Source organism: Drosophila virilis, chromosome 3 (genome assembly GCF_030788295.1).
Source record: "Drosophila virilis strain 15010-1051.87 chromosome 3, Dvir_AGI_RSII-ME, whole genome shotgun sequence".
In the NCBI taxonomy this organism is placed as follows: domain Eukaryota; kingdom Metazoa; phylum Arthropoda; class Insecta; order Diptera; family Drosophilidae; genus Drosophila; species Drosophila virilis.
In genome coordinates, this window is record NC_091545.1 from 655,654 (window position 1) to 680,758 (window position 25,105).

Consider the following 25,105-nt stretch of genomic DNA (forward strand, 5'->3'; position numbering starts at 1 on the left):
TAACAAGCGCGTAATTATGGACATAATTTGTGTGCACAAGTGTCGCAACAACAACAACAGCAACAATCAGCTGATATATGAGCCAAATGAAAGTAAATGCCAAGAGATTCAAGCGAACAGCTCAAAATACCAATGACCAAAAAAAATGGCCTTGAACTTGAAACTTGGCCAGGAACATTTTAGCGATTGGCTAAGAGGGAGGGGCGGGGAGGGGGAGGTACACACGAGGCTGTCACTTTTACTCAGGCATTTCAATTCTTGTGAAGGGCTCTTCAGCTCAGGCAAATGCAATACGAAATTTTTGTAAGGTGAACCAGTGCTACGCCCAGTTTAACTCGCGTGTGTCCGTGCGTGTGCGTCTGTGTGTGTGTCTCGGTGCGTGCCAGACAAGGTTAACACCTTTCCTTTTGAGAGCGAGTGAGAGAGAGACAGAGACTCGCCAGTTAATTGAATAAGTGTAATAACAAGACAAGAGATTGCGCATACGCCTCGTTGCACGGCGCATGTTAATTAAAATGGGATATATTTATTTGATTTTATTATATAAGCAATTGTCGCAGCCAAATAACAATTTGACCCAACAAAACGTTAATTCACTGCAGACAATCGGGCAATCAGTCAATCGGGCAATCAGCCAATTGGCCAATCCATCATATAAGTATATCAATGGACTCCCTTCATTAGATCTGGCTTCGCAGATCAATCGCAACACGTCAGCACGATAGCTGCCAGCTTAATTAATCCAGTTTTTATGGAGCGTCTTGTTTAAATTAGTTTGACATTTAAGTTTCGGCCGTTGGCTACTGCCACCGCGACTGTTATTCATTTTTTCGTGTCTCGCCGTCATCTGTGGTCATAAATATTCGAATTTCTGGCACTGACGCGCTCATCATAAATTGCCTTTTAGTGCCACACACACACACACACACACACACGCAAAAAGCAGCTATGCTGAAATGTGAAAAGAGCAAAGCGATGCCTTTGGCATTCAAATGAACAGATCTTATGACTTAGAGATCAGCGTCGCGTCCAACCAGTTGAGCGGGTGTACGGGCCAGTCCCCAGATCCAAAATCCAAAACCTACTGACGTGTTTGATGATGAACTTGATGTCGATTCAACAAGCAACATTTGTTTCTTATTTGGCCAAAAACCAAAAGTTGTTCTTATGTAAATTGCGGCTTTTGCTCGCATTTATATTTAATTATGTTAATTAAACAAGCGTTGAATGCGGCAAATAAGGCTCATAAAACTGGTCACCTAGCACGACAACATAACACAAGTAGGTACGACTATTTTTGGGGTGCTTTTTGTCCAAATACCCCCACAAAAGATTTAATCTTTTAGCTCTGTAGGAAGTGATAGAACAGCTAGGCAAATAAAACTCATGTTCCTTATGCATTTTAAGAAACTTACATTTGTTATAAATAATCAATATATGTCTCACATTATGTGAACTGAGAGAAAATTTCACAATAATTATATATGCACACCTTGGAATCAGCCAGAAATCAAATCTTCACTACAAAGAAAAAAACGCAGCTGAAATCAGTCCTTCCCACCAAATGGATAAGAACTCCCATATTATATAAAATAAGTACATTTCTATAATTAAATAAACTGAAATTAAGTACAAAATACATTTCGAATTAGTTAGAATTTGCTTACTTAACCATTTAAATTAAACTGCGATCGAATCTTGAATATAGAAGATCTGGGATTTAAAAAGAACAAAAACAATCGTTTTACTTTTGAACCAGTTCAAGTCGGATATTCCAATTAATTTTAATATAAACCAAATTAAAAAAAAACCCAGTTGTCATAAATCCACCGAAATTAAAATTCAAAATTGTTTTGGTTAAAAATAGAAACTTTTGAGGGTGAACTAGTTCAAAGGTACAAATAACTTTGGCCCCAACCATGGCATTTAATCATACATATTTGGTAGATGCTAATTTTGGGTGGAGTTTAAATTTAACTCGCATTTTGTGTTTGAAATTATATATATTTTGCAATATTTTCGGCAAAGCGGGCAAATAAAATTAGATATAATAGGAAAAATAAATTATTTTATTAAAATTAATACAAATAACAAACTCAAATGAATCACAATCGGGGTTTAATTATGTGTAAGAACAGGTTAAAGAAATAAATCATAACCGTTCATAATTAAATTTAAATATTCTCTAGCTTGAGTATAGTATTAAAGTTTTAAGCTTAGATGAGATTGAAGAAATGCCTCAAATAAGCACATTTTTTTCCCAAAAATTCCCACAAATTAGCGAATTCTTTCTGCAAGTGTACTTATACACAAGTCCACAGCTTCAGTCAGCTTTATGAATGAGATTTAAAAATTTGCGCTGGTTTTTTCTGTCTTTGCTGAACAATGGGTCAAGTTGGCAGCACTGTCTGCAGATTCATTCACTGCGCTTGCGCTCAACCTACCTCAATGTGCCAAGCTTGTTTTGGCTCTTTGGGGCCAAAGCTGGCTGGGAGGCTGAGTCGAATCTGAATCCGAATCCGAGTCGGAATCCGAGTCGGACTGAGCTCCGCTGAGCGTGCGTATAAAACCAATTGAGCGGCGGCCGAGGAACCAGTTGAGCGCAGACCTTGCCGCAATCGCAGTGCCAATTCGAGCCGAGACACAAATGCATTTGGCCAAAAGAAGTTCGTGTTAAAGAAACGCAGCAAGAAATTATAAATATATATTACATTTGGTTTTTGTGGCTTTGTGAGTTTCTTTGCGTTTGCTGTGTGTTTTCTGTGTTTGCAGCCAAAATCAAAGCTAGAGTTAAATTTGCCGTTGCCGTCAAGTGTTTAGTTTGGCTTGGCTGGGCTTTTATTCGTGCGACGTGCGCCCCAGCGAACGGTTGTTGTTTTGTCTTTGTATCTTTGTATCTGACGGATACGCGAGACCCGCGCGCGAGATACTCTCTGCGAGTGTGTGTGTGAGCTTTGAGTGTAAACTGCTGTGCGTGTGAAGAAAGAGCAATATTTATTACAAAAAAAAAAAAAAATAGATATATAAAAATTGGTGGCGAAATAACGCCAACAACAATTGCCGATGAATTGCCAGCAGCAAGAGCAGAAATAGTTTTTCCAGTGCAAAAAGCGAAAAGTTCATTACATAAAACGCAATTGTGTTAAATATCGCAGCAGATCGCACGCTGTTTAAGCCAAATGCAAATGCGTTGAATTTTGGCTAAAGTGCTTACACATTTGGCAAGCAAGTGAGAGAGTGAAAGAGAGAGGGAGAGACTCTCAGTTGGATAGCTTGGCCCTCAATGGTAGGTAAAATGTTCATCATCCTCCTCTGCTCCAGTTGCATTTGCAGCTCCAGCTCCAGTTTTAGCTGTTATACAATGCGTGCTCCACATTTGACGGCCTGTTATGCAATAATTGTCAAGCTTAATGATGTATCGATGCTGGGCTGCCATTAACATTAACATATTTAATGCCTAGTCGCGAATGGCAGAAGACGAGGCCAACATTTGGCCTTAATTTGACGACCAAATGGGCCTCTGTGTCAGGCACTTGCCAATTGGCCAAGATTGAGCAGCAGCTGCCAGACTAGACAGAAATAGCTGAGCAAAGCTCGTCATGCGCGCAGCTTAGTCAACAGAATGTGAGGGGGATTTTTCTGATCGGATTTCAAGTTTTTGGCTATTGCTACAGAAATGCCATTCCTGGAAGTGCTTAAATATAATTTAATTCTAGACATAAGGCGCTTAACAAGGAAACTTAATAACCCCCAAAATATGAGATTGAATTTCAGCAATGAAAAATAAATTACGTGCAAAAAAAGAAATAAATAATTGACAGATAGTTTGCAGATTGACAGATATGTGAGGGAGTTATAAAGTCTATATTTGATATGTGAGATATAATGAGAAGTTAGAATTTTTTGGCGCCTAGACAAAAAAATAGACATAAAGCATAGTTTAAGCACAACAGTTTTAAAGCTGAGCGACAACTTTGCATATAAAAAGGCAGATGCACAGCTCGCCAGCTAATTAGACTGGGCTCTTGATAATGATTAAAATACATTATATATATATTATATATACACAAAATTACACACTTCATGGTAATAAATAATATATATAATTTCTAACACCGAGAATATATTGACGCATGCAGACTGGCAAAATGTGGCATATTTCCAGTTTTGGAAGTTTCGTATAAAAATATGTCATGCTTGGAAGGGCTCAAGAGGTGTATTGAAATGAAAAATAATTATGATTATATCTGGCTTTGGTCAGCTTAAACTGAAACCTATTAATTCCATTATATGAGATTCGAGATATTTTATTCATGAATACAAAGTTGCAATTGTCGACAGCGCGACGCTGCTGCAATCGATAAATTTGAAAAGTGCCAGCGACAAAAACTTGTTGTCGTAAATGTTGTGTGTGTGTGTGTGTGTGTGTGTGTGTGTGTGTGTGTGTGCGTTTGTGTGCGTTTGTGTGTGTGTGTGAAAGACACTTGACTAGCAGTGCAGAGCCACCCGCTCAGCTTGGCTTGGCAGCACATTCTTGGAAAATCTTTAACCTAAGCTTAGCTAGCTGAAATGCTCGTGTGGCTGAGTGTGTGTGTGTGTGAGCGTGTGAGTGTGGCTGCGATTGCTTGCACATCATTTGGCCCGCTGGCGTTGTGGGGTTTTACAATGTTGTGTGTAATTCATTTGCATTGTTTAACCGTGCACCGTTTTCTTCTTTAGCCGCAATAAAAAGAGAAATAGGAAAAAAAAACGGCTTGGAGCAAAAACGATTTACATAAAATTTATTGCTGCCACATTACAAAGCAGTTAGTTAGTTAATGTTGCAATTGTTGTTGCTGCTGATGCTTAATTGTGTGAGAAGCCAACGAAAAGCCATTTGGTCAACTGCCGGCACATCACGTATACGCCACGTGGCGAGCCTTGAACTCGGCTAGCATTTGAAACCGGGATGCCAGCCGGTTCCAAAATACACGTCTTGGTCTGGTCATGCGACAATAGGCAATCGATACTTGTATTAATTACGAGTGGATTTTAATTATTTATTATTACTATTATTATTATTGGCTGTGGCAAAAGACAAGGCAACGGGTGGACGCTTCCAACTAGCAAATTGGCTGCCAATTGCTTTGCTAAACTACGAGAGAAGTTTCTGATAAATACGGCAGCTGTTATATGTATTTATCGACATTGGGAAAAGAGATAACTCATGGAAGCCCTTACTTGATATATATATATATTTAAATATTTTGTCGACTGTCTTGAGATGCGGCTTTGTTTAAATAAAAAGTTGCAAACAGTTTTATTTAATATTCAATATCAATCTTTTTTTTGTTAATAAATATATTAAATTGGGGCTCTTCTTTTACGTACATATATTTAACTCAGCCGAAGATGCTTTCATTTACAGGGTATCATAATTGCGTTAAATGTGCGATCATCTGTTGTAAAGGCTGCCTAATCGCCACTTCCAAGGCACAAAATTCGCAAATAAAATATTAAAAAAAAAAAGGTTTTTGTATTGGATTTGGTTTTATTTCTGTTTTTATTTGACTTGTTTTTTTTTTTTTTTGGTCATCTGTGGCAAAGGAGGCAGCAATCAAGGCGATCAATCAAAGCACCTTCAATGGGCTGTTACCGTAGCGAATTGTGCAAGGTAATGGTAATCAAAACTATCCACATATATTTATATATAATTTTATATATATATGTCTTGTGATGAGCATCTGCCCAGATAACTGAACTTCTGCTCGTTGTTTGTTGCCCTTGTAACGAATATTCGAATATTTGAAACAGACGCGAATAGCTGGCTAGCCGATATGTTAATGTCGTATTGTCCGCAGATCGAAGCTGGAGAAGCTGCTGGTCAGCGGCAAATCGGAGGATTGTTTGGCATCGGTAGCCGAATCGCGGTTGTCTTTGCCTTTTGTTGTCGAGCTAAGCTGATGGCATTTAACTCAACGAATCGATCGATGGATCGATGGATCGTTGGATCGATTGATGCTTGATGGGGCTGCGTTTAATGGAATCTTAATGAATTATTAGTTTTGTGCGGCCTTTCAAGCTGACAAGCTCTAAATGTTAACAAAAAAAAGCGGGTTTTGAACAACAAATTAATAAAAATAAAAATAAAACCAGCGGAAGTGACATTTTAGTCTTAAAAACGTGTCTCGATTTGTGGGCGGAGCTTTGTTTGAAAAAGACATTCCATGATATCAGCCAGATATGAGAAGCCTTTTGTTTTTATTTATTTAACTGCAATTAACTTGTTATTTCTCAACAACTTATTAGCCAAGGTTGAAGTTCCCCTGATTTGTTTTCTTTTCGGTTGTCTAACAGCTTTATTTGGCGAATTTCTTTATTTGAAAATGAAATTTGCACATTTAATTTTTATTAATGATTTCATTAGGAAACTGAAACAAAAATTTATGATATATTTTCGTACGGTTTTAATTTTATATTAATTGCCTGCGTCAACTTTGAAACAAATCTAAAAATCAGTTAGTTTTGTCACGCCAACAAAAAGATGCTCGGCGGGTTTCCAATTGGCAATATTTATTTTATTTATTTGTTTAAGATCTTGGCATGTTTTTTTTTAATTTATGTTTTATTAGCGCACTTTGGTGTAGCTGTTTCATTTTATATATACTTTTTACTGTCATCTAGTCTGGCTTTGACTTGGAGCAGGTTTTTTTTACTCTTGTTTTTGGGCGAGCGATCAACTTTTATATACCCTGAAGCCATTGAAAATGTGTAAAGAGGGTATCATGATTTTTCACCAGGTGTGCGTAGTAGGAAGAAGAAAGCAGCTTCGCCCATCTCAAGCACATTAAATCTTGATCTTTAACTGAGTCGATTCTATCTGTTTGTGCTTCTGCTCTAGACTTTAGACTTGATATTTTAAATATTTAATATCGTATACCAGAGTATATATTTTTTTTCGGGAGTTTCCAACACTTTCATAATGTCTATAAAGCTTGATTTTGCTACCTGGTTTATTAGGTATAACCTGAGAATTATAAAAGCTAGGTAGACTTGGCTTGCCTTTATATATATGCAAAAATGTTCATATGCTATAAATACTACTGAAAAATATTTTAATCCTATATTTAAGCATATATCTTAAGAAGACCTTCCCCATTTCCCAGAAAGTAAACAATTTTTTTAATATTATTATTTAAAGCATAAGCCTTCTGCTTTAGTTTATATAAGCAATTGAATGCCATATTTAAGCCCTGAGGATAGGGCTATACGCACCGAAGTTAACCGGGAATATCTTCCCCAGACAAGGTGAGGGGTTAGGGGAAGAAGAAGCACAGCCGAAGCATCAAATATCGAAGGATATTCAAATGTTTGTTTTGTGTGCTTATAGGGTATCTCCTAGTCTGGCCCGATTAGAGCAATGTTGATTGCTTCCTTTTTTTTCTTTGCGAGCGATCAACTTTTAACTGATTTGCTGCCCGGTTTGTTTGTGTGTGTGTGCGTGAGTGTGTGTGTGTTTTCGATATTGATTTTTCGTATTAAGCGCATTTCTGCGTACCGTTTTTCAAGGCCAATAATCAAGGGGTGGGCACCGCGGCCAGGTGGGACAGGGGACACGGGACAGAGTCGGGCTGGTCAAGCTGGTCAGCTAACAAGTTTTCTTGCTGTTGATCAATTAAATGAAATTTTAGCTGTTGTTGTTGTTGTCGCTTTAATAGCGTTGAAATATATGTGCAAAAGTCCAAGTGTCAACCGCGTCGCGGTTGGGCCGCCGCCAGCTGCTGCGGCTTAGCCCCATCTTTGGCCTAATCAATTGAGCTGCTGGGGATGGAGTCTGGTGAGATGATTAAGCCATGTTTGCACTTATGTAAGTGCTGTACGATAACGGGCGGCGGCCATAAGTCGTCTCAAGTGTCGTCATCTGGCGTTTCAACATTTTTCTTTCATTTTTCTTTTCATTTCTGTTTTTCACCTGTGCATTGTTGCCGGCGAGCAGTTCCGCCAATTAGCGACGCTTCCGCTGCGACAGACCAAAAAATTTCTCAGCTCTGGCTTTTCCTCTTAGTTTTACTTGTTTGTTGTCGCCTAAGCCTGACGCCAAGCCATTTTCTTTGATGAACAACGAAATTTGAAATTAAGCATAAATTGTGGGATTTGCTGCTGTTGCTGCTGCAGTTGTTGTTGTTGTTTTTGTTGTTGTGTTACGACAAATTAAATAATTTGCAATTTGCATAAATTAAGGGGCCATCAAACATTGCGCCCTCGGTTACACGTCAAAAGCTTACAAATTAGTGCGAAGTTTCGCAAATCAACGCTGACAAACTTCCGAATTACCAAAAAACCAAAATACAAAATACAAACAACAAAATCCAAAACAAACTTTCCAAAAATGTCGCGCATGCGTACGGAATGCAAAAAAAAAAAATAATACAGAAAGAAATAAGCAAGGCCTTGCAGACACAGACACAGACAGAGACACAACAAATGCCCAAGTGTAGCTCAGCTTGAGGTTTTGGGATTTTTAGCCGTTGTATATTATGTAAGTTGAGAACCGCGCTCGCCAAGCAGCCAAGCAGCCAACAAGCCAAGCAAATTGATGGCCCAGTCATGGCTGGGTCTCCCCCCAAAGACCCCAAAGATAGACTCGGTTGCAGGTATTTTTCCAAGCGCTTCTCACGCTTGTCAGAAAATGTCAAAAGTGACGCCGCTGCACATTAAAGACAAGCAACTACAACTAGAGAAAAGCCAAGTACACCGAAGCGTGAATGCCCTTTCAATACAATTTGGAAAGGCACGAAATGAACGAGTGAGATCTTCAGCTCCAATGGGAACAGAAAGAGAGCTTAAATATAAAACGTAGGTTTATTGGTCTCTTAGATCCACACGTTTATAAATATAGAATGACAGATAGGCAAGCGGAGATGGTTATATATTTCTACACTTATATTTCTTTTATGGCTTTTCTGTCTCTTAAATCGACATATTTATAAACATAGACAGACAGAGAGACAGGCGGAGATGGTTATTTATTTCTATACCTTAAATATATATCATTTATATTCTTTCTATACTTTATGGTCTCTTATACCGACTGAAATAGAGATAAACGGATAGACAGACGAATAGGTCTATATATTTATATACTTCAAAGGTTCGGAGATGCTTTGCCTATTGCCTTCATTTGCCCCAAGCCGCATTACCTTTAGCCTCTGGCTGTTGTGTGTAGTCTTGTGTGTAGTTACAAGCCACATAATATATTCATGCAGCTATTAGCTATACTCTACATTTAATAAGACGCGCAATTTTTTTGCAGAAATTTTGACGCACGCTTAAAAGCCTTGCCTCTGATAATAGTTGCAGCAGGCAGGCAGGGGGGACGGATTAATTGGGAGGGTGCAAGTGTGGGGGCAGGCAGGCAGTCGGGCGCCATGGTCAACGAAAAGGTGAAAGACAAAGAGCCAATGGACGGACCACATTGGCTCTGCTGTGTCATCTTGCAGGCGCCTCTTTGTTTAGCTGCCTGAAAATGAGTTTTTGGTTCGTCGTAGCCCCCGCGCCCTTTCCTCGCCTGGCTGGGATAGTTGGCTCGTCTGCCTGGCCGGGCTGACCTTTAAAGTCGCCTTCACTTCGGCGAGCGGCAGCCAAAGAAAAATCTGCATATCATTCATTTTGTGGCAGGCAAAAGTTCGCTCTGGAGCTGGAGCTGGGATTGTTTCTGTTCCCGCTGCCTTAAAATTAGTTGGAAATGCGCGGGAGGCGAGAAACAATTTACGATTATTTGTCTGCTGCAAGACTTAAGACGATGTTAATCGTCGTGCTTGTCCGCGCAGCCGGCAGCCATAAATTTCAAGAAAATGTCAAGGATTTGCCAGAAGAGAAAGAGATGCCCGCACAATAAAATGCAATCAGCGATCCGCTAATCGCTCAACCGGGTCGCGGCGCGGCTTGGAGGCCTTGTTGACACGTTAATTGGAGTTAGCCCAGACAAAAAACAAACCACAACAACAACGCAAATCGTGAGCAAGGTCGCCTTTTAAAATGGTTTCTTTCTTTTACGCGCCGGGTTGTCAGTCAAATAAAAAAGTCAAATAAATAAAAATCAAAGGCAACAAATCAATTTGCATAAATAAATTCTATTGCTGATTGGATCTGCTATTGAATTATTGTCTTTTAATAGCATTTCAAGCGTTTGCTTTGTTTTGTTTAATTCTTTTTTTTTTCTTCCTGCTCTTGGCTAGTGCTGTGTTAATTTGACAGTCGCTGTCAAATGATTGATGTGAAGTTATGCGTATGAAATTGCTTTGAATATGCCGTGCCTTAGAATTGCGCACAGAAAGTGGGTCAAGACAGCGTCTAGACATGGAGGTATACAAATTTATAGAAAGAATAACAAGATAATAGGAATATATATCCCGATATTGGTGGGCGCAATTTTTATTAGCTTTAATCTGACGGCATCCGGCGCATGACTCAGGCCCAAAGCTCGCGTGGCTTCGGCTCGCCCATGTAAATGGAGATCCACATATGGAGGCTGCGGCTGAAGATTTTGTAATTTAAGTTAATGAATACCGCTGTGTTTGGCGCCAATTAAATGTTGTTTCCAGTTTAATTTTTTATTTTATTTTTCTTTTTTTAGCCATGTGCCTGCTGCCATAAAAAAAAAAGCCAGGCTTCCTAATTGAAAAGCTGCCAGCTAAATGGACGCGTAGCACGAGGCAAACTCTGTGCGCGTGAGAGAGACAGCGAGAGAGCGAGAGAGAGAAAGCCAGATATCAGCGTGTGTTACCAAGAAAGCAGCCAAAACAAACGAGCAACCAAAACACTGGCCAAAATGTGCAGCTCCACAAAAATGGTTTACAGTTATAGAATTTTATGGCTTTCCGGCGTTTTTCTAGGTGAGTTGTGGCCCCAATAACAAGAGAGAGACGGCATAATTGAATGCCAAGTGCGTCGATTAGACGATAACTTTGTGGCCGAATCGATGGCACGCGTGAGCCACATAATAAGTATTAAAACAAGAGTAAGGCAATGAAAGAAGGAGTTTATTGAGCAAGCCGAAAATTGAATACCCTGGCAGACAAATGGCTGACGAAGTTTCGAAGTTCGTAATTGTAAAAATATCAAAATAATTCAAAAAGAAGATAGAGATACGAGTCTTTGTAGTTTTTGTGAATGCTTCATAATAGTAAAAATAATTAAATAGAATAATAAAACCCAAGCTTGATCGCCAAAAACGATTTTCCATGTCAGAGAAATGATATAATAATTCATGTCACAAATATCGGAATAAAATTATAATACCTTTTGTAATATAAGAGTAATTTAAGCTTAAAGCCAATTGAATCTTAGCCTTAAAAAAAAGTTGGTGTCTATAGGAATATATAAATAATGAGTTCTATGAACTTACATTTTATTTTTGTTATTATTATAATTTATTATTATTTAATTACAGCTCCGTTATTGCTGGTCGCTACCGATGCTCAGGAGCCAGCCAGTCCAGTATTTCAGAACCACAAGACGAAGGAATGGACGAATTTAGATAATATAACATTCTCCTTCGATTGTAAGCGGCGTTCAGTGGGCTTCTATGCGGACATGGAATACAATTGTCAGGTGAGTGAAGCAGTTGTGCGAAAGAGAAAGAGAGCGAGACTCAGAGTTTCAGAGCTTTTATAAGTCCGCCTAAAAGTATGCCACAGAAAGAAGCATAAGACCCGACAGTCTGCAATCTATGAGCATGGCTCTAAGATGTTAATACAGAATAAATAAGTATTATTTATAAATTTTTTATTTCAGATATTTCACATGTGCGACGAGGAGGGCAATCGAATACCCCACTTGTGTGCAAATGAGACGAGCTTTAATCAGGAGTACAGAATATGTGATTGGGACTACAATTTTAACTGCACAGAATCGCCGGTGAGTTAAAGTTCATACTTAGTGTAAACAGAATATACAAAATCATTTAAAATGCCCTTTGCATTTTCTTATAGAAATGGTTCTATCTGAACGAGCTGACGTATGCCACAGATCCGCCAGACGAAGACGACGAGGACTATTGAGTGCAAATAAATTAATATTTATTGTCTTTGAGCAGCGAAAACAACTAATTAAATTAAATGGAGCAGAAGGCCGAACGGCGAAATGGAGAGAAATTTCCATTAAATATGTAAACTAATTTAAGAGATTTGTTGACGATTTTGTTGAGTTTCGTTTTGTACAATTGAATGTAGTCTAATTTCGAGAATCGACGGCGATTTTGCTGTGTCGCATGTAAATAATGTAAATAGAAGGCCGCCAAACTAACAGCACGCCGTAATGTAATTTACAAATAATTTTCTGTTGTTTGTAAGCAAATAATAAAAACAAATAAATCGAAATTAAAGTGCGCCCATGAAATGCTCGCAAATAAGATAATTGTTTCGAATTGATGTGACAAAATGTTTTGAACCTATTAAACAAAATATCGAAAAAACATTATACTTTTTTTTTGTATTTCGGGAATCGGAGTGGGAGTCACCGTCAGGCGACTCTAATGGGTAAACAACCCCTGGTGAGTCAAGTTCAATGACGAAATAGAAAGGGTATCGAAAAAAAGCTCAGAGTAGAAAAACACACTGGAAAAACAGGCAGGTGACAGTGCGTGAAATTGCTGCTAGCCGGGTTAACATTTTATAAAATGGCAATGAGCCGACTCTTACAGAATTAGTCTACAAATTGAGCTTCAACTAGCCACAACCAATTTAATATCTAGGCTGGCTTTATTTAATAATAATAATATAATAAACAAAATATATACGATGGCCCGCAAATCCTGTTGCCTGCTGCTGCTTTTCAGCTGCCTCTTTGTGGTAAGTTTAATAGATCTGAGTTTGAGTTTCTTTAAAGCAAACTTTACCTGACTTTACAGATGGCTGCTGCTCAGTATTACACCCAATACAATCCCTACAATACGCCCAGCCCCACATTTTCCAGCCTGAACGGATATTATTATTCTACTACATCTCCTTACTATTACCCTACGGCTAGTACTTATCTGAATGATGTCCGGATACGCATTTGGCCTTATGTCATTGGACAGTATCTGTATCCGACGTACTACAACAACAACTACTACAATCCCTATGCCTCATTGAGTACACCCAACTGGCAGAGCTACTACTCGAGTGTCTATCAAAATAACTGGGGTAAAAAGTAGTTTATTAACTTATCAAATAGTTTCATGTTGTTCAATAAAAGTTAAATAGATTTATTTCAATGACTTTCTAACTGTGATTTGGTCTGAGCTCATTAGTTACCAGCAATTTATTCAGAAATAAATAAAAGCGCTCTATTCGGGAGTTCAATTGGGAGATATCCTGTATCCAGTGCTAAGCTGCCTTTACAAACATTTTAGCTTCCTCCTATATAAATATATATAAGTTCTCAGATCATGAATGGGCTATGCATCTAACCTTTGCTCCACACAATGCATGGTAAATGCAATAAATGAGTTTCTTCGGGGCTTATAGTCTCATCATTATAAAAATTTTTGAAAATATATACGGAGCTTAAAAGTACGTATATACCACAGGGCATGTCCCTGCTCTGAATAATCTGTTCTCGATTCCAATTCTGAATGAAATATTTAATAGAGGAGGATTAGAGGAATTCCTCAATTTCTGTATACTTTCACGTTTGATGTAACCCCAGGTAGTTTCATCAAATTTTGTCAAAATTGAGAATATTATTATTTCCAAAATCGGACAGAATTTGGTCAAAATATTCCAAAAAATCTTTAAAATAGTTTTACACCATGACAGAGTCGACATTTGCAAATATTTTTTAATTTGATTGATTGCCAATCGATAGTAGGGATTCGAAATAATTCGTAAAGGTATAACATGCCAAAATCAATTATTTTTAAAATATCTCAAATGCATGTTTATCAATGTAAGAAAAATAGTAGCAAATATCAAAAAAATTAAATGTTCTGGGTATAGAAAATATATATATCCTATATTAAAGCTCTTGCTATTGTAATTTTGTGATCAAGACTGTAGGTTCGGAAGCGATAGCGTCTGTCCGTTATATGCATTTTTAACCATAACCAAAGGCAATAAAAATATATCTGTTATGTTATTTTCTAACAATGTAAGTTGAACGCCAAAGCCAAATCAGAAACTTTCCGGTCATTTGGTGCACTGTTACACGAGTAGAACATTAAAATGTAAATGATATAATCTAATGATGTCATTTTGATAACCAGCTAGGTAAGAGTCATGTCATAGGCGTGAAGACCGTTAGGAAATAGAGTCGAAAAGGCAATTTTGACGGCTTTTGACACATTTCGAGCAAACAAGCAGCCGCATCAAGTCCCTTGGCATATGCAGACTTAGGCCCACAGACGATGTCGTTGACTTGTCGCGACTTGGGCACACCGCTGGCCATGACATTAGGACTGGCTGTGCGTCGCGATTGCCACATGTGGCTAACGGATTTCACACACTGCCGCCAAGCTGCCAGTTGCCAGTTCGGTTGCATTATGTAATAGAAAATGGCTTAAACAAATATTTGGACTGCGAGCCGAGCAATGAACTTGAAATCCAAGTACAGCTGCACTTTGAGGTAATTATTAGCCAGCCAGCAGTTGCTTGACTTTTGACCCACTTTTGTCGATGTCTTTGGAAAGGTATAAATACCAAGCTGCGCCCTAAGCCAAGTTCTAGATAACTGTAAGTTTCTATTAATGGGTATCAATGGGGAATTATGTTAGAGGAATAAAGAAAACAGATATGCTCTAGTATAAATAAGCTTATCAATACGCATTTTTATCATGCAAAGCAGCTGGTGGGAGAAGAGATCGAACCAAGTGAATGGGCTGCTCAATGGGAGGTAAATAGAGAGTTACAAATAGAGAGAGAGAGCGAGAGAGAAAGAAAGAGAGAGAGAGAGAGAGAGTTGGCTTGGAGAAAAAATGGGTCAAAACAAGCACAAAAAGCGGGTAAACGGCAGCCGGCAAATATGATAGGGTTACACACAAAACAAGAAATGCTCAAGAGAAACCGAAATGGAAAGTCGACTTTTTTATGCCCTCTCTGTGGTTATTTAAATGCCGGAGACTATGACTGTCTAGGTAGAGGTGATATATATATAATATATGTTGAAGTTGAACAGAACGGAAAACGCTATCATTTGCCAGCATTTGAATTTTTTGAGATTTATATAAAAGAGTATCTTCTGTAGGATATTACATAACCAAACCCAAGTGTGGCATATGTCAATGGTATTTAAAGCTCGGCTTATTCTTGTAATATTTATATTTTGTTGGAAGAATCTCCATTTAACGTTATAGATTATATAGCTCTTAGTCATAGACAAAACCAGATACCTAGTTAGTATGCCCCATTCTGTTGTTGGTGCCACATGTTGCAATGTAAATACACGAAACGTGAGAGCAACGTCTCCTACTCGAGCAGCAGGGCAATGGGTTGCGACGTGTTGGGTTTTGGGTGGCTTGGCTTTGGCGCTGGGTGGGTCAATCGCGCCGAGCCCCAATGCCTCGTAGCCGTCTGCCATCTGCTCGGCTATTGTGACGTCAGCAGCAGCGAGTTTTTGTCACGTTCGCAAAACAGTTTTTGTGCTCTGGGCATGGCACGACTATTCGTAATAGAGTCAAAAAGAGCTGAGGAGGAGCTGGAGACGACATTGAGTCGGCATTTTTGGTGCGGGTCTCATCTGACTGCTGCCGTTTATGGGAAAATTGTGAAGAAAGTGTTGAAAACGAAATTGTAACTGAGAGAGAGGCGAGAGAGAGAGAGAGAGAGAGAGAGAGAGAGAGTTATAAAGCAGAAGCGCTGGCCAAAGCCGAGACTGGTCGGGCGAGAGCAAAATCACTTGGTCCAACTCCAAGTCCAAGTCCAAGTGCAGACTTTACCTGCTGGCTGAGACAACGGCCAGGTGGCAGTCAACGGACACATCTCAAGCACTGCAGTCGCGGAACAGAAGCAAACAAAATCCAAAATTCAATACGAATTGAAATCGCATCTCCCTGGCTTCTGCTTTAGCCAGAGTCAAGTCTTAACAATTTGCGTGTGTGCTATGTGCTTTTGTTTAGCTTTTGTTGCGTGAAAGTCGTTGAAGCATACAATTCGTTGCAGTTAGTTAATTCGCAGCCGGAGTTCAATGAAATAATTAAGGATACGTACAATATATAACAACAGCAAATTATTCAGAGAAACTGCAATATACAAGAGGCAGGCTCTATTATACCAAGCCAGGCAGCTGCTATCCAAAACAAATTATCATGCTGGTAAGTAAACCAGATTCGAATCGCAACTCAAGAGTTTATTCTCATGCCTGGCACGCGCTTCGTGGCCGCCTTACCTCAATTCCTGTGTGTTTTTCGCGCCAATGACAAAAGGGACAACAATGTTGACAAAATGCTTTTAAATGGGGCCCAGTTCTGGCTATGTCTACAATGGTTTATTGTTGATTTTAGGTTTTGTCAACTTTCTATTGCCGGCCAGGTCTAAGTATCTTAAGTGCTCTGTTATTAAACGCGTTTTCGCTCGATTTTTTTGTGTCATGAACTGTGACTTTTACTGCCGCATTACATACTCCATTATTGCCATTAGATAATGCTCACTTGTAAATTTGTAATTACATTTACGTATCTGTCGCTGTCGCAGCCACGCGCCTTCATTGCATCAGCTGCTAACGATGTTATAGCTGGTTTTATTATTAATTTTATTGTCATAGTTTTATGACCACTTGCCTGATGAGTTAGAGGGGATTTTTATATAATTTAATGTGACTGTTTTTTGGGCGTGTGGCCCTCATAAACTCATAAGACTTCAGATAATGGTCAATAGTTTACAAGCCCACGCAAATATTCTAATTCCCATAAACCAAAAATAAAAAAAAAGGGAAAGAAAATTTTATGAAGCTCATAAAAGGGAAAATTCGTAAAATTAAACAGCCTTGCCCACAAAAGTACACCCATATATGTGGCACACAAAAAAAAAAAAATGTAATGAGTTTAATTTGTATTATTAAGACTTCATTAGGTTAATTTTTTTATTGTGTTCATTGTGTCACAGATTCGACAGTGATTCATGGAAATTTTAAATATGTCTACGGCAAAATATATTTATACTAATTATAATTAAGTTCGACCATTCCCATAGTTAAGCAAATTGCTCACCGCATTAAATGTAAATAGAACAATTGAGTATTACACAAGACAACGCAAGGTGTTCTTCAACAATTGAAAGGTTTCAATATTCAACACTTTCCATTTTAACAAGCCAATTTGAGTCATCAGCGCTCTTGAAAGTGCTAAAATTTTGGGTAAATGTAAAATAATTTCAGAAAAAAAAAAAAAAACGGAAACCAACGTGGGGTAAAGGTAAATTGTTTAACACCAATTCAATGAGATGCTTCTGGCGAAATTTTGCGGCTGGCTAAATACATATTTATATACAATAATTTTTTTTATATATACAAAACAACCAAGTTAAACAAATTTCACCTGGTCTCCTTTGATGTTTATTGGTGAATTTTAATTTGGTTACATGGAATGACGAGATCAACTGAGAAGCGATGTAAATTAAATTATGCTGCAGCTATAAATTTGTGGGCAGTCTGAAAAAGACACAAAGTGAAACTAAGCTGGAAAAACTACCTTCGCAGCAAATTGGTCCGTCTAAATATATGTAAATAAAGTTTTATTCGATTTGATGCGCCTTTTCCATATTGTTTATCGCGCGTGTTTGTATTCAAATAGAAGCGCAAATTAAATTCCATTTTCAACGTCTCTTGCATCATAGTAAAAGCCTTTCTTTCGATTTTCTTTTTGTCAAAACAAGCTGTTACTGCAGTTATCTAAATATATTTAAGCTTAACTTATATTAAATCAAGGCCAGCTGGCGGATTTCGCTTTACAGTTACAATAACTTGAAATTCATCTTCAAGAATTTGACCGACAAAACTTGACCACGAAAAAAAACAAACAAAAGATTTAATAACAACAGCAGCAAAAATAGTCAAAAAGTCAAAACGTTTTAAATAAATCTTATTGTATAACACAAAGCGCTAACAAATTATGTTAAGCCAACGGATTCCACTTGACATGCGAATTCTTTGTGACCTAAAACTAATTAAATTGTCTCAGAATCAGTTTTGATTAATTCTTTTAGCTAAGCCATTTGCTTGGATGGAATGAAGCCAACCGTTAGTTCCACATAATTTGCGCACAACCAACAAATGTTTGGCCACGCACCAGGGAATTTTTGGGGCCAGCACAATTAGAAATCTCCAAAATATTTTCTATTTATGTGCAGGCAAGTTGCCAATAGCTACAATTGGTTCTGACTTTAACTAAAAAGGGAAAGCGTCTATACCCGCAGCTCTCGGGGTTGAAAATGCAGCTTGAACAACTAATTAAGCGTTGGGTATCGCGGGCCTCGAAGGGCTATTTAGATATCTAAGTTATAATAGAAACTTTGAAAAAACATTTAATGATAATTGTTCAGTTCTTATCTGATTACCTAATGCTGCTGCCAGTCGAATTTCACTTTTGTCAAAACTTTTTGCAACACACCCAAAACTGAGACAATATAACGAAATATTTCGAGATTTATGTGGAATTTGTTTCTTTTGCTAATTTGCATAGTGCAAATATTAACATACAAATTGCTGCCCACAACTTGGGCAGCAAAAAACGGCAGCAACAACGAAAAACCATCTATTGCCACGAATGTGTTGACACAAATTTCGAAAAAAAAACTAAGTTGCTTGACCGCAAGAGCATTACATAAAAGGCGCAAGACTTGCGGTTCGTGAGGGGCGTCAAAATGGAAATTGCTGCAAGCAACAATATGGGTCGTAAAATATTTTATGAGTGCGGTGCTTTTCTTAAGTGCATTCTGGAAAGCATTTCACAGCGTACACACCTGTTACACTGTCAACAGTCTGCACTATTACAAGGTACTTGAGAGCAGGTTCGCTGCCTAAGTCTTTCGTTTACGCAATTTCCGTATGGCGAATGCGTATATGATGAAATGCGTTTTAAGCGTCTTTTCATGTCATTGCTGAACAATGCAGCCACACAAGAAACACACACACACTCTTGACAATTTCTCTAATACGCTTTGTACTTTCAGTTTCTCACAAAGAGTTCAAGTGCGCGACGCTCATTGTTGGCTTTGGTGCTGGCGTTGTGCTTTTTGAGCTGCGCTCTGGGCGCCAAAATAAGCAAGAAGGTCGAAAAGCCTCCGTCTAATGGCAATGCAGACAAAGCCGAGCCAGCAGCAGCGGCAGCTGCACAGGCAGCCGAAGGCAACAATGAGAAGAATGAAGACGAGGAAGCTGATGACGAAGATGAGGAGGATGAGGATGATGATGATGAGGAGGAGGAGACGGAGGCGGAGAAGCAGCCATCAGCAGATAAGGTTGATGCAGTAGCTGCCACAGCTACCGGCAACAAGAACGAACTGCAGCCGGCCGTTGATCCAACAGATCTCAGCGTTTGGGGCATGGTGCGGACACTTTGGAGCTGGCTGCGCAGCGATCTCAGTGAAAGTCTCTTTGGCGATGACGACGATGAAAAGCCAGCTGCCGTGGGTGGTGAGTATATGCGACTGAAACTGATCCACATTTCCCATCAATTAGTGTGTCGTTGATAACATTTACGCAATCGGCCGGCCCTTTCAATCATCGATGATTAGCGACTTCTCTAATTAACTTTGATTTCCCAGCGCGCCGCCTGACTCACTTTCGTTTTCAATGAAACCTGACGCGCTCGACACAACTAGAAGCAACAGCAAAATAAAATAAAATAAAAAGCAGACAAGACAAACAACAAAGATGCCTAAAAGGTGTTAACGCACGGCACACAGACATAATTTTGTACATTTTTTTTTTTGAGAGTTCGCTTGACTTCGCGTTGATCTACGAGTCCGGGTTGTCCGCGATTTTCATAGCAACACCCTGCTGTAATTTCACTTTCGGCACTCTTTTTTCTAGACTCGCGCGAATTATTATTATTATTTTTTTTTAAAAGCGCACACGCATCTTTTAATGCTGGGAAAATATTTATTATTTTTGCGTTTCGGGCGCCTATTTTTATGGTCTTTCGCATTGCTAAGCGTTCAGCTCTGTTTGTTGATGAAATTATCGTTATAAGCGGATAATAAAAAAATAACCAAGATTAATTTGGCAGCGATGCCAATTCAATAAACATTTTTGAGGTTTTGGCACTTAAAAACCCAAGACATGGGAGGCAAGGCTCATTACAGCGCAGTTTTCCTCAAATAATAGGTGTTTTCGGCATTGCAAAAACAAAAGACTTAGGAAACGAACTTTATGGCAAGATAGATTCTTTCTCAAAACAACTATTCTGATTTCTTTCTTTACAGAGGGCCGCACCTTTGGGAAGATTCGTCGTCTACAAATGGCTTTGGTGCCCATCATCTTTAAGTTCGGCGTACTCTCCGCCATGGTTGCGTTCCTTGTGGCCATTGGCATGAAGTCCCTCTTCCTGCTTAAGGTTTTGGTCGTAATGAACGCACTTGCTATTCTGGGCAAATTTCTAACTCTGAAGACAAGCCTATTCGGGCAGTACGAGCACTCGGCGCCAAGCTTTAGCTATCCTGGATGGAATCCACATGCTAAGGAGTCGTGGGGTCCTACAGGTCTGAGCGGGTCCCCTTCGGGGCCACATCATCCCAGCAAGGAGATTCATTTACACATACACGGCAATGCCCAGACCCAGGCACAGTTGGCCGGCCAGAGCTATAACTATGAGACGCAGGGCGGCTGGGCCAGCCGGTCCGATCCTTACAGTACCTACCAGCCCACCGGCCAGTATCAGGATCAGCACACAGCTGAGGTGCCCAACAATACGGATCCGATGTCGCTGCTGCCCACGAAGTATCCGGCGCGCAGCCTGATTCGCTGAGCGGCTTTGACCTTCGGCCAACGACCACCGTGTAAAATTTTAGTCAGCGACTTTTCGGGTGCGCAGCTTTACATAAACTACTTTTAGAAGAACTAGTTGAAAGTTCGAGAGAATTAAATTAGCTTGCTGTAACTAGGCTTAAGACGAATATTGATAAACTATTTAAATTATTTATGATATATGTAAAATTAATAATAAAAAAAAGTAGCCAAAAGAAGGCTGTTGCTTTACTTGACATTTTCGGGTAGCTAAAATAATTAGCAACATTGCTTGACAGCTGCTTCGAATGTGATTGATGTGTGAAGAAAGTCGTCTCCCAGTTCGTCTGCAGCTGTGGAGCATGTGATTAATTAAGCATTTGACATGCTGCCACCGCTGCGATTTCATTTTGGGACTTGACTCAACAATGGGCGTGTGCTGACTTCACGTTTTGCTGCCTAATCATCGACATTATCGCCAACATTGAAATGGAAGCCAAAGTCATGGCCCTGCATGTGTGTACACATTCGTACGATTGTTTTTACGGTAGTCCTCAGGTACAAAAAGCCAAAAACATTTCAAATTTGGCTACGTTCAGCGACGACAGCTTCTGCGCGCTTGCGATTTGTAAGAGGCGCCTGTGCGGGCGGAGTCACTTGAATAACTATTCAGATAAAATATTTACAAGGTATACGAATGATTGGAATGCCCAATGCCTAGGCGAGTTAATTATTGTGTAGATGGTTCTCCAAATTTCCCATCCCCATAGGTTGGTCAAATCTGATCAGATTTTCCTCTAAATTAAACTGACATGCAAATCTGACTACATGATTTTTAATCGAAAATCATGTCAAAATCTTACCCTCAAATATCCTATATATTCAGAGGTTAAAATTTCCCACCTCCATAACTTAGTCAAATCTCATCCGAATTCCACGAAGTTTAGTTCTTTGTCATGGTTTGGTGTATAAATTATTTTGGCATCTTAATCTAAAATTATTTGCGGTCAAAAGTTTTTTTAAACAAGTTACCCTCAAATATCCCATATAGACATTGGTGGAACCTTTATTATTTTATATTATATGTGGCGCGTGCGAGGCCGGGTATACCCGCTAGTCAAACAATTTTTTCAATAATGTCAGAGCTTCCAAGACTGTATTTGTCGGTCCAAGAGTATGCTTGAGTATGTTGAGAGCTCGATTTAAAAATCTTTTACAAATAGCGCTAAAAAGTATGCAACATTGAAATCAAGTTTGTGCCTAAAGTCTTTCGATTAAAATGTGTGAAAACACAGGGCGTGTAAAATGGCAGTGCAATATAGGCCTCCAATTGTAACGACAACTCGTCAGTAACTAAATATTCCACACTAATTAAGCATAATTAAAATATCTAGCCAGTGCGTGGCATGCGTCGTGTATAGAAAGCAAAATAAATGTGGCAAGCGACCAGAAACAATTCGTTCAGAAAAACTTAACTGACAAGTGTAACAAATTAATGACGCCGTGTTTCGACTCGAGCGATAAATATTTATCGACTTCAGCACAATTAAAGCTGGTCATGCCGTGGCTCTGGCATGTCATGAGTCAAACCTGATCCAAGACGATCTGAGTGATATGAAGCCTGTCAGCGCCGCCAACGCCGCTAATGCCACTGACAACGGCAACCGATTTGCAGGCCAAGCTGCCGACAGGTTACAACTGGCTCATGAAGTTGACTTGTCCTTGTCAGCGAGTGCAGCCAGCTGACAGTCGCTCCTCATCGAATGTTGACTGTTGGCCGGTTACCTGATGTCTTTGTCTCTGGCTTCTGTTAATTAAAAACGTAAAATGCTCAGCGGTCTGGCCTTTTGCAGAGCTGCTGGCAAGCGCGCCAATTAATTAGTCGTAGTGCTAAATAAAAAAAATGGCGCTAGTAATAGTTACACCCTGTACAAAGCATGAGAGGGGTAGGACTAAGTGTCTCTAGCGAGCTGGTAAATGCAACTTGAGCCTACCCGCAACGCCTTTTGTTTTATTTTAACTAATTATATCGGTTATTGACAACGATTTGTCCTGGGTTCTATCCCATATTGATAATCATATTAAATAAATGGGCTCTTTGGGCTCTTTCCCTTCATGATTTTGGTCAAGGTATAAGGTATAAGCTATCGATTTCGATCAGCCTAAATATGATAGCTTTAACTGTTACACGGTATTCGCAGAGTGGAGCAACTGGCACTGGATGCATTCTTTCGTGTTGCCAGTATGGAGAAGTGCGTAGCTATATATTACAAGTTGCTGCAGCCAAATCTTCGAGAGGCAGTTGGCTGATCACATAAATTTCACTGCTTTCTAACGCATCAGCAGGTATTGGCAATGCGATTATTGAAATGCGACAAAGGTTTTTCTTTTAGCCACTTGCCGTTTGCAGACAAATCATGAGCCAACCGCCGCCGCTACTGGGGCTGCGGCAGCTTTTGTTTTTACAAAGTGTGGATAATTGCAGCTGACAGGGGACGACAATGGAGACAGCAATGGCAATGGCAATGGCAATGTCTATGGAGACACTGGGACTGGGCCAGTTAGATTCGCCGGCTCTCACTCTCTTTGCAGCATGATAATTGGACATGTGGCATGTGTACATAAGGGGATGTCTGGCAGCGTTTACCTTTGACAGATCGTTAGCAACATCTTCGGGGTGCCCTATTCCTTTTTAATTGGCAGTCGCATCTTGGCTTAAAAGTGAAATTGATAAACGTTGAAGGCGCCACGTGCTTGGCCTGCTAATTTTATCAATTTCGGAATTTCGTAACCGCAAAAGCGGCTCACCTGTTGTCAGCACACCCAATTTCAACGAAGTCCCCCCATAATTATTATTAATTTTAATTTTTTCGCAGCTTTCATTTTGTCACCTTATCAAAAGTGACAGGCGTCTAAATTGAAGCGAATGAAATAACTTCGCACTACAATTCGATGCTAACTGGACTGGGCCTAGGGCGAAGACTGCGCCCACAACGCCGCATTTTTTTTGTAGGGATGGGCCAGACCCTACACATAAATCACATTAGTTTGCTAATTGTTGGGGTCAATACAAGAACACCAACAAAAACAAAAATAATACGCCTTATTTTGTTCGGCAAACAGTTAGAAAGCTTTCATTTTCGGTGGTGAAAATTTGTGGGCAACACAGAATTCGTTAATGATGCAACTCTTGGCATTGCGTAAACGTGATGTTAATTTAATTAACAAATAATTCACGCAATGTGAACGTCGTCTAAACGGGTGTTAAGTGAAAATTTGACAAGGGCCAGTCCCTGTAAGCTGAAAAAGTTAATTTGGTAATTTTTGTAATTGTTGGAAATAAATGTGTGGAAGTTTTTTGGTTAAAGATCTTACTTGGACACTTAGCTTATATTTTAAAACTAGAAGAAATTAACAAGGTCAAATGAATAATGTAGCAAATGTAAATAGCATGGAAATTGTTAATGATATTATTATGAATAAAGTATTATTTCGTTTTTATATTATTATATATAAAAATTAATTCGTTTTCATTTGCCATTTTATGACATTTTAAGCAAGAAGTTAAATTTAAGTATTTAGAGTATTTCTTAGAGTTTGAACCGGCGACGTTTCGCTAGATAGTTCGACGCTGAGACACCTTTAATCCATTATTGTCGTCATAGTATCATAGTATTTTATATCAATTTAAGAGAATTAAATTTAAGAAAATATACAAATAGAATATTGCTGCTCAATTTGAACCAGCGACTTCTCGCTTATTAGTCCGAAGCTCAGACACCTTGAGTCGCGTCCATTAGTCGCCAGTCAGTCAATAAGTTACTTAATCAACCAGAACAAACTCATTTACATATTTAGATTAAGTACATTTTTTAATACACGTTTGAATGCTCATAATTTGCTCAGGAGTCTGCAAGTACCGGCTGCACCTTTGGTTTAAATGTTTTCCACATCATTTAATGTGACGCTCGATATGCCATTAGGGGACAGCTTAATTAAGCCAATTGGCTAACATGGATGCCGCACATTGGCCACAATCCACAAGGTAAAACGGCCAAAAACCAACATGCAAACATTGCGGCTGCTCTTTTGGGCTCTTTTGTCGCAGCACGTTGCTCACTTTCCACAAAGAGCACAACAGCTTTCACATTGCGCTCTTAGGCTCGAGACTTGTCGGAGTCGTTTGGTATAAAACTTCTTACGTATG

At 39.2% G+C, this 25,105-nt stretch overlaps 3 protein-coding genes and 1 long non-coding RNA gene across 4 annotated transcripts; 3 read left to right on the top strand and 1 right to left on the bottom strand.

Annotated features, from left to right (window-relative positions):
- The first annotated feature begins 2,588 nt into the window (after positions 1-2,588).
- On the top strand, positions 2,589-12,449 carry ckd (cracked). The gene is made up of 5 exons (XM_002060037.4): positions 2,589-3,286; positions 10,616-10,874; positions 11,432-11,592; positions 11,776-11,898; positions 11,973-12,449. The coding sequence occupies exons 2-5, from the start codon at positions 10,811-10,813 to the stop codon at positions 12,039-12,041; spliced, it is 417 nt and encodes a 138-aa protein (XP_002060073.1). The 5' UTR covers positions 2,589-3,286; positions 10,616-10,810; the 3' UTR covers positions 12,042-12,449.
- A 254-nt stretch (positions 12,450-12,703) lies between these two features.
- LOC6636568 (uncharacterized) lies at positions 12,704-13,231 on the top strand. Its single transcript, XM_002060036.2, has 2 exons — positions 12,704-12,830; positions 12,890-13,231. Exons 1-2 carry the CDS (start codon positions 12,780-12,782, stop codon positions 13,175-13,177), a joined length of 339 nt encoding a protein of 112 aa, XP_002060072.1. The 5' UTR covers positions 12,704-12,779; the 3' UTR covers positions 13,178-13,231.
- Positions 13,232-15,909: 2,678 nt separating this feature from the next.
- LOC6636567 (uncharacterized) lies at positions 15,910-21,145 on the top strand. Its single transcript, XM_032435623.2, has 3 exons — positions 15,910-16,270; positions 19,125-19,587; positions 20,379-21,145. Exons 1-3 carry the CDS (start codon positions 16,265-16,267, stop codon positions 20,918-20,920), a joined length of 1,011 nt encoding a protein of 336 aa, XP_032291514.1. The 5' UTR covers positions 15,910-16,264; the 3' UTR covers positions 20,921-21,145.
- On the bottom strand, positions 16,999-17,538 carry LOC116650833 (uncharacterized). Its single transcript, XR_004303849.2, has 2 exons — positions 17,358-17,538; positions 16,999-17,298 (listed from the first exon to the last, which is right to left on the bottom strand). It is a non-coding gene; the product is annotated as an uncharacterized lncRNA (long non-coding RNA).
- Positions 21,146-25,105: the final 3,960 nt, after the last annotated feature.

Coding starts and splice junctions, on each gene's coding strand:
- ckd (XM_002060037.4), top strand. CDS start 10,811: ATGTGCAGCTCCACAAAAATGGTTTACAGTTATAGAATTTTATGGCTT. Junction 10,875..11,431: donor GCTTTCCGGCGTTTTTCTAG/GTGAGTTGTGGC, acceptor ATTTAATTACAG/CTCCGTTATTGCTGGTCGCT. Junction 11,593..11,775: donor ACATGGAATACAATTGTCAG/GTGAGTGAAGCA, acceptor TTTTTATTTCAG/ATATTTCACATGTGCGACGA.
- LOC6636568 (XM_002060036.2), top strand. CDS start 12,780: ATGGCCCGCAAATCCTGTTGCCTGCTGCTGCTTTTCAGCTGCCTCTTT. Junction 12,831..12,889: donor TTTTCAGCTGCCTCTTTGTG/GTAAGTTTAATA, acceptor CTGACTTTACAG/ATGGCTGCTGCTCAGTATTA.
- LOC6636567 (XM_032435623.2), top strand. Junction 19,588..20,378: donor AAAGCCAGCTGCCGTGGGTG/GTGAGTATATGC, acceptor CTTTCTTTACAG/AGGGCCGCACCTTTGGGAAG.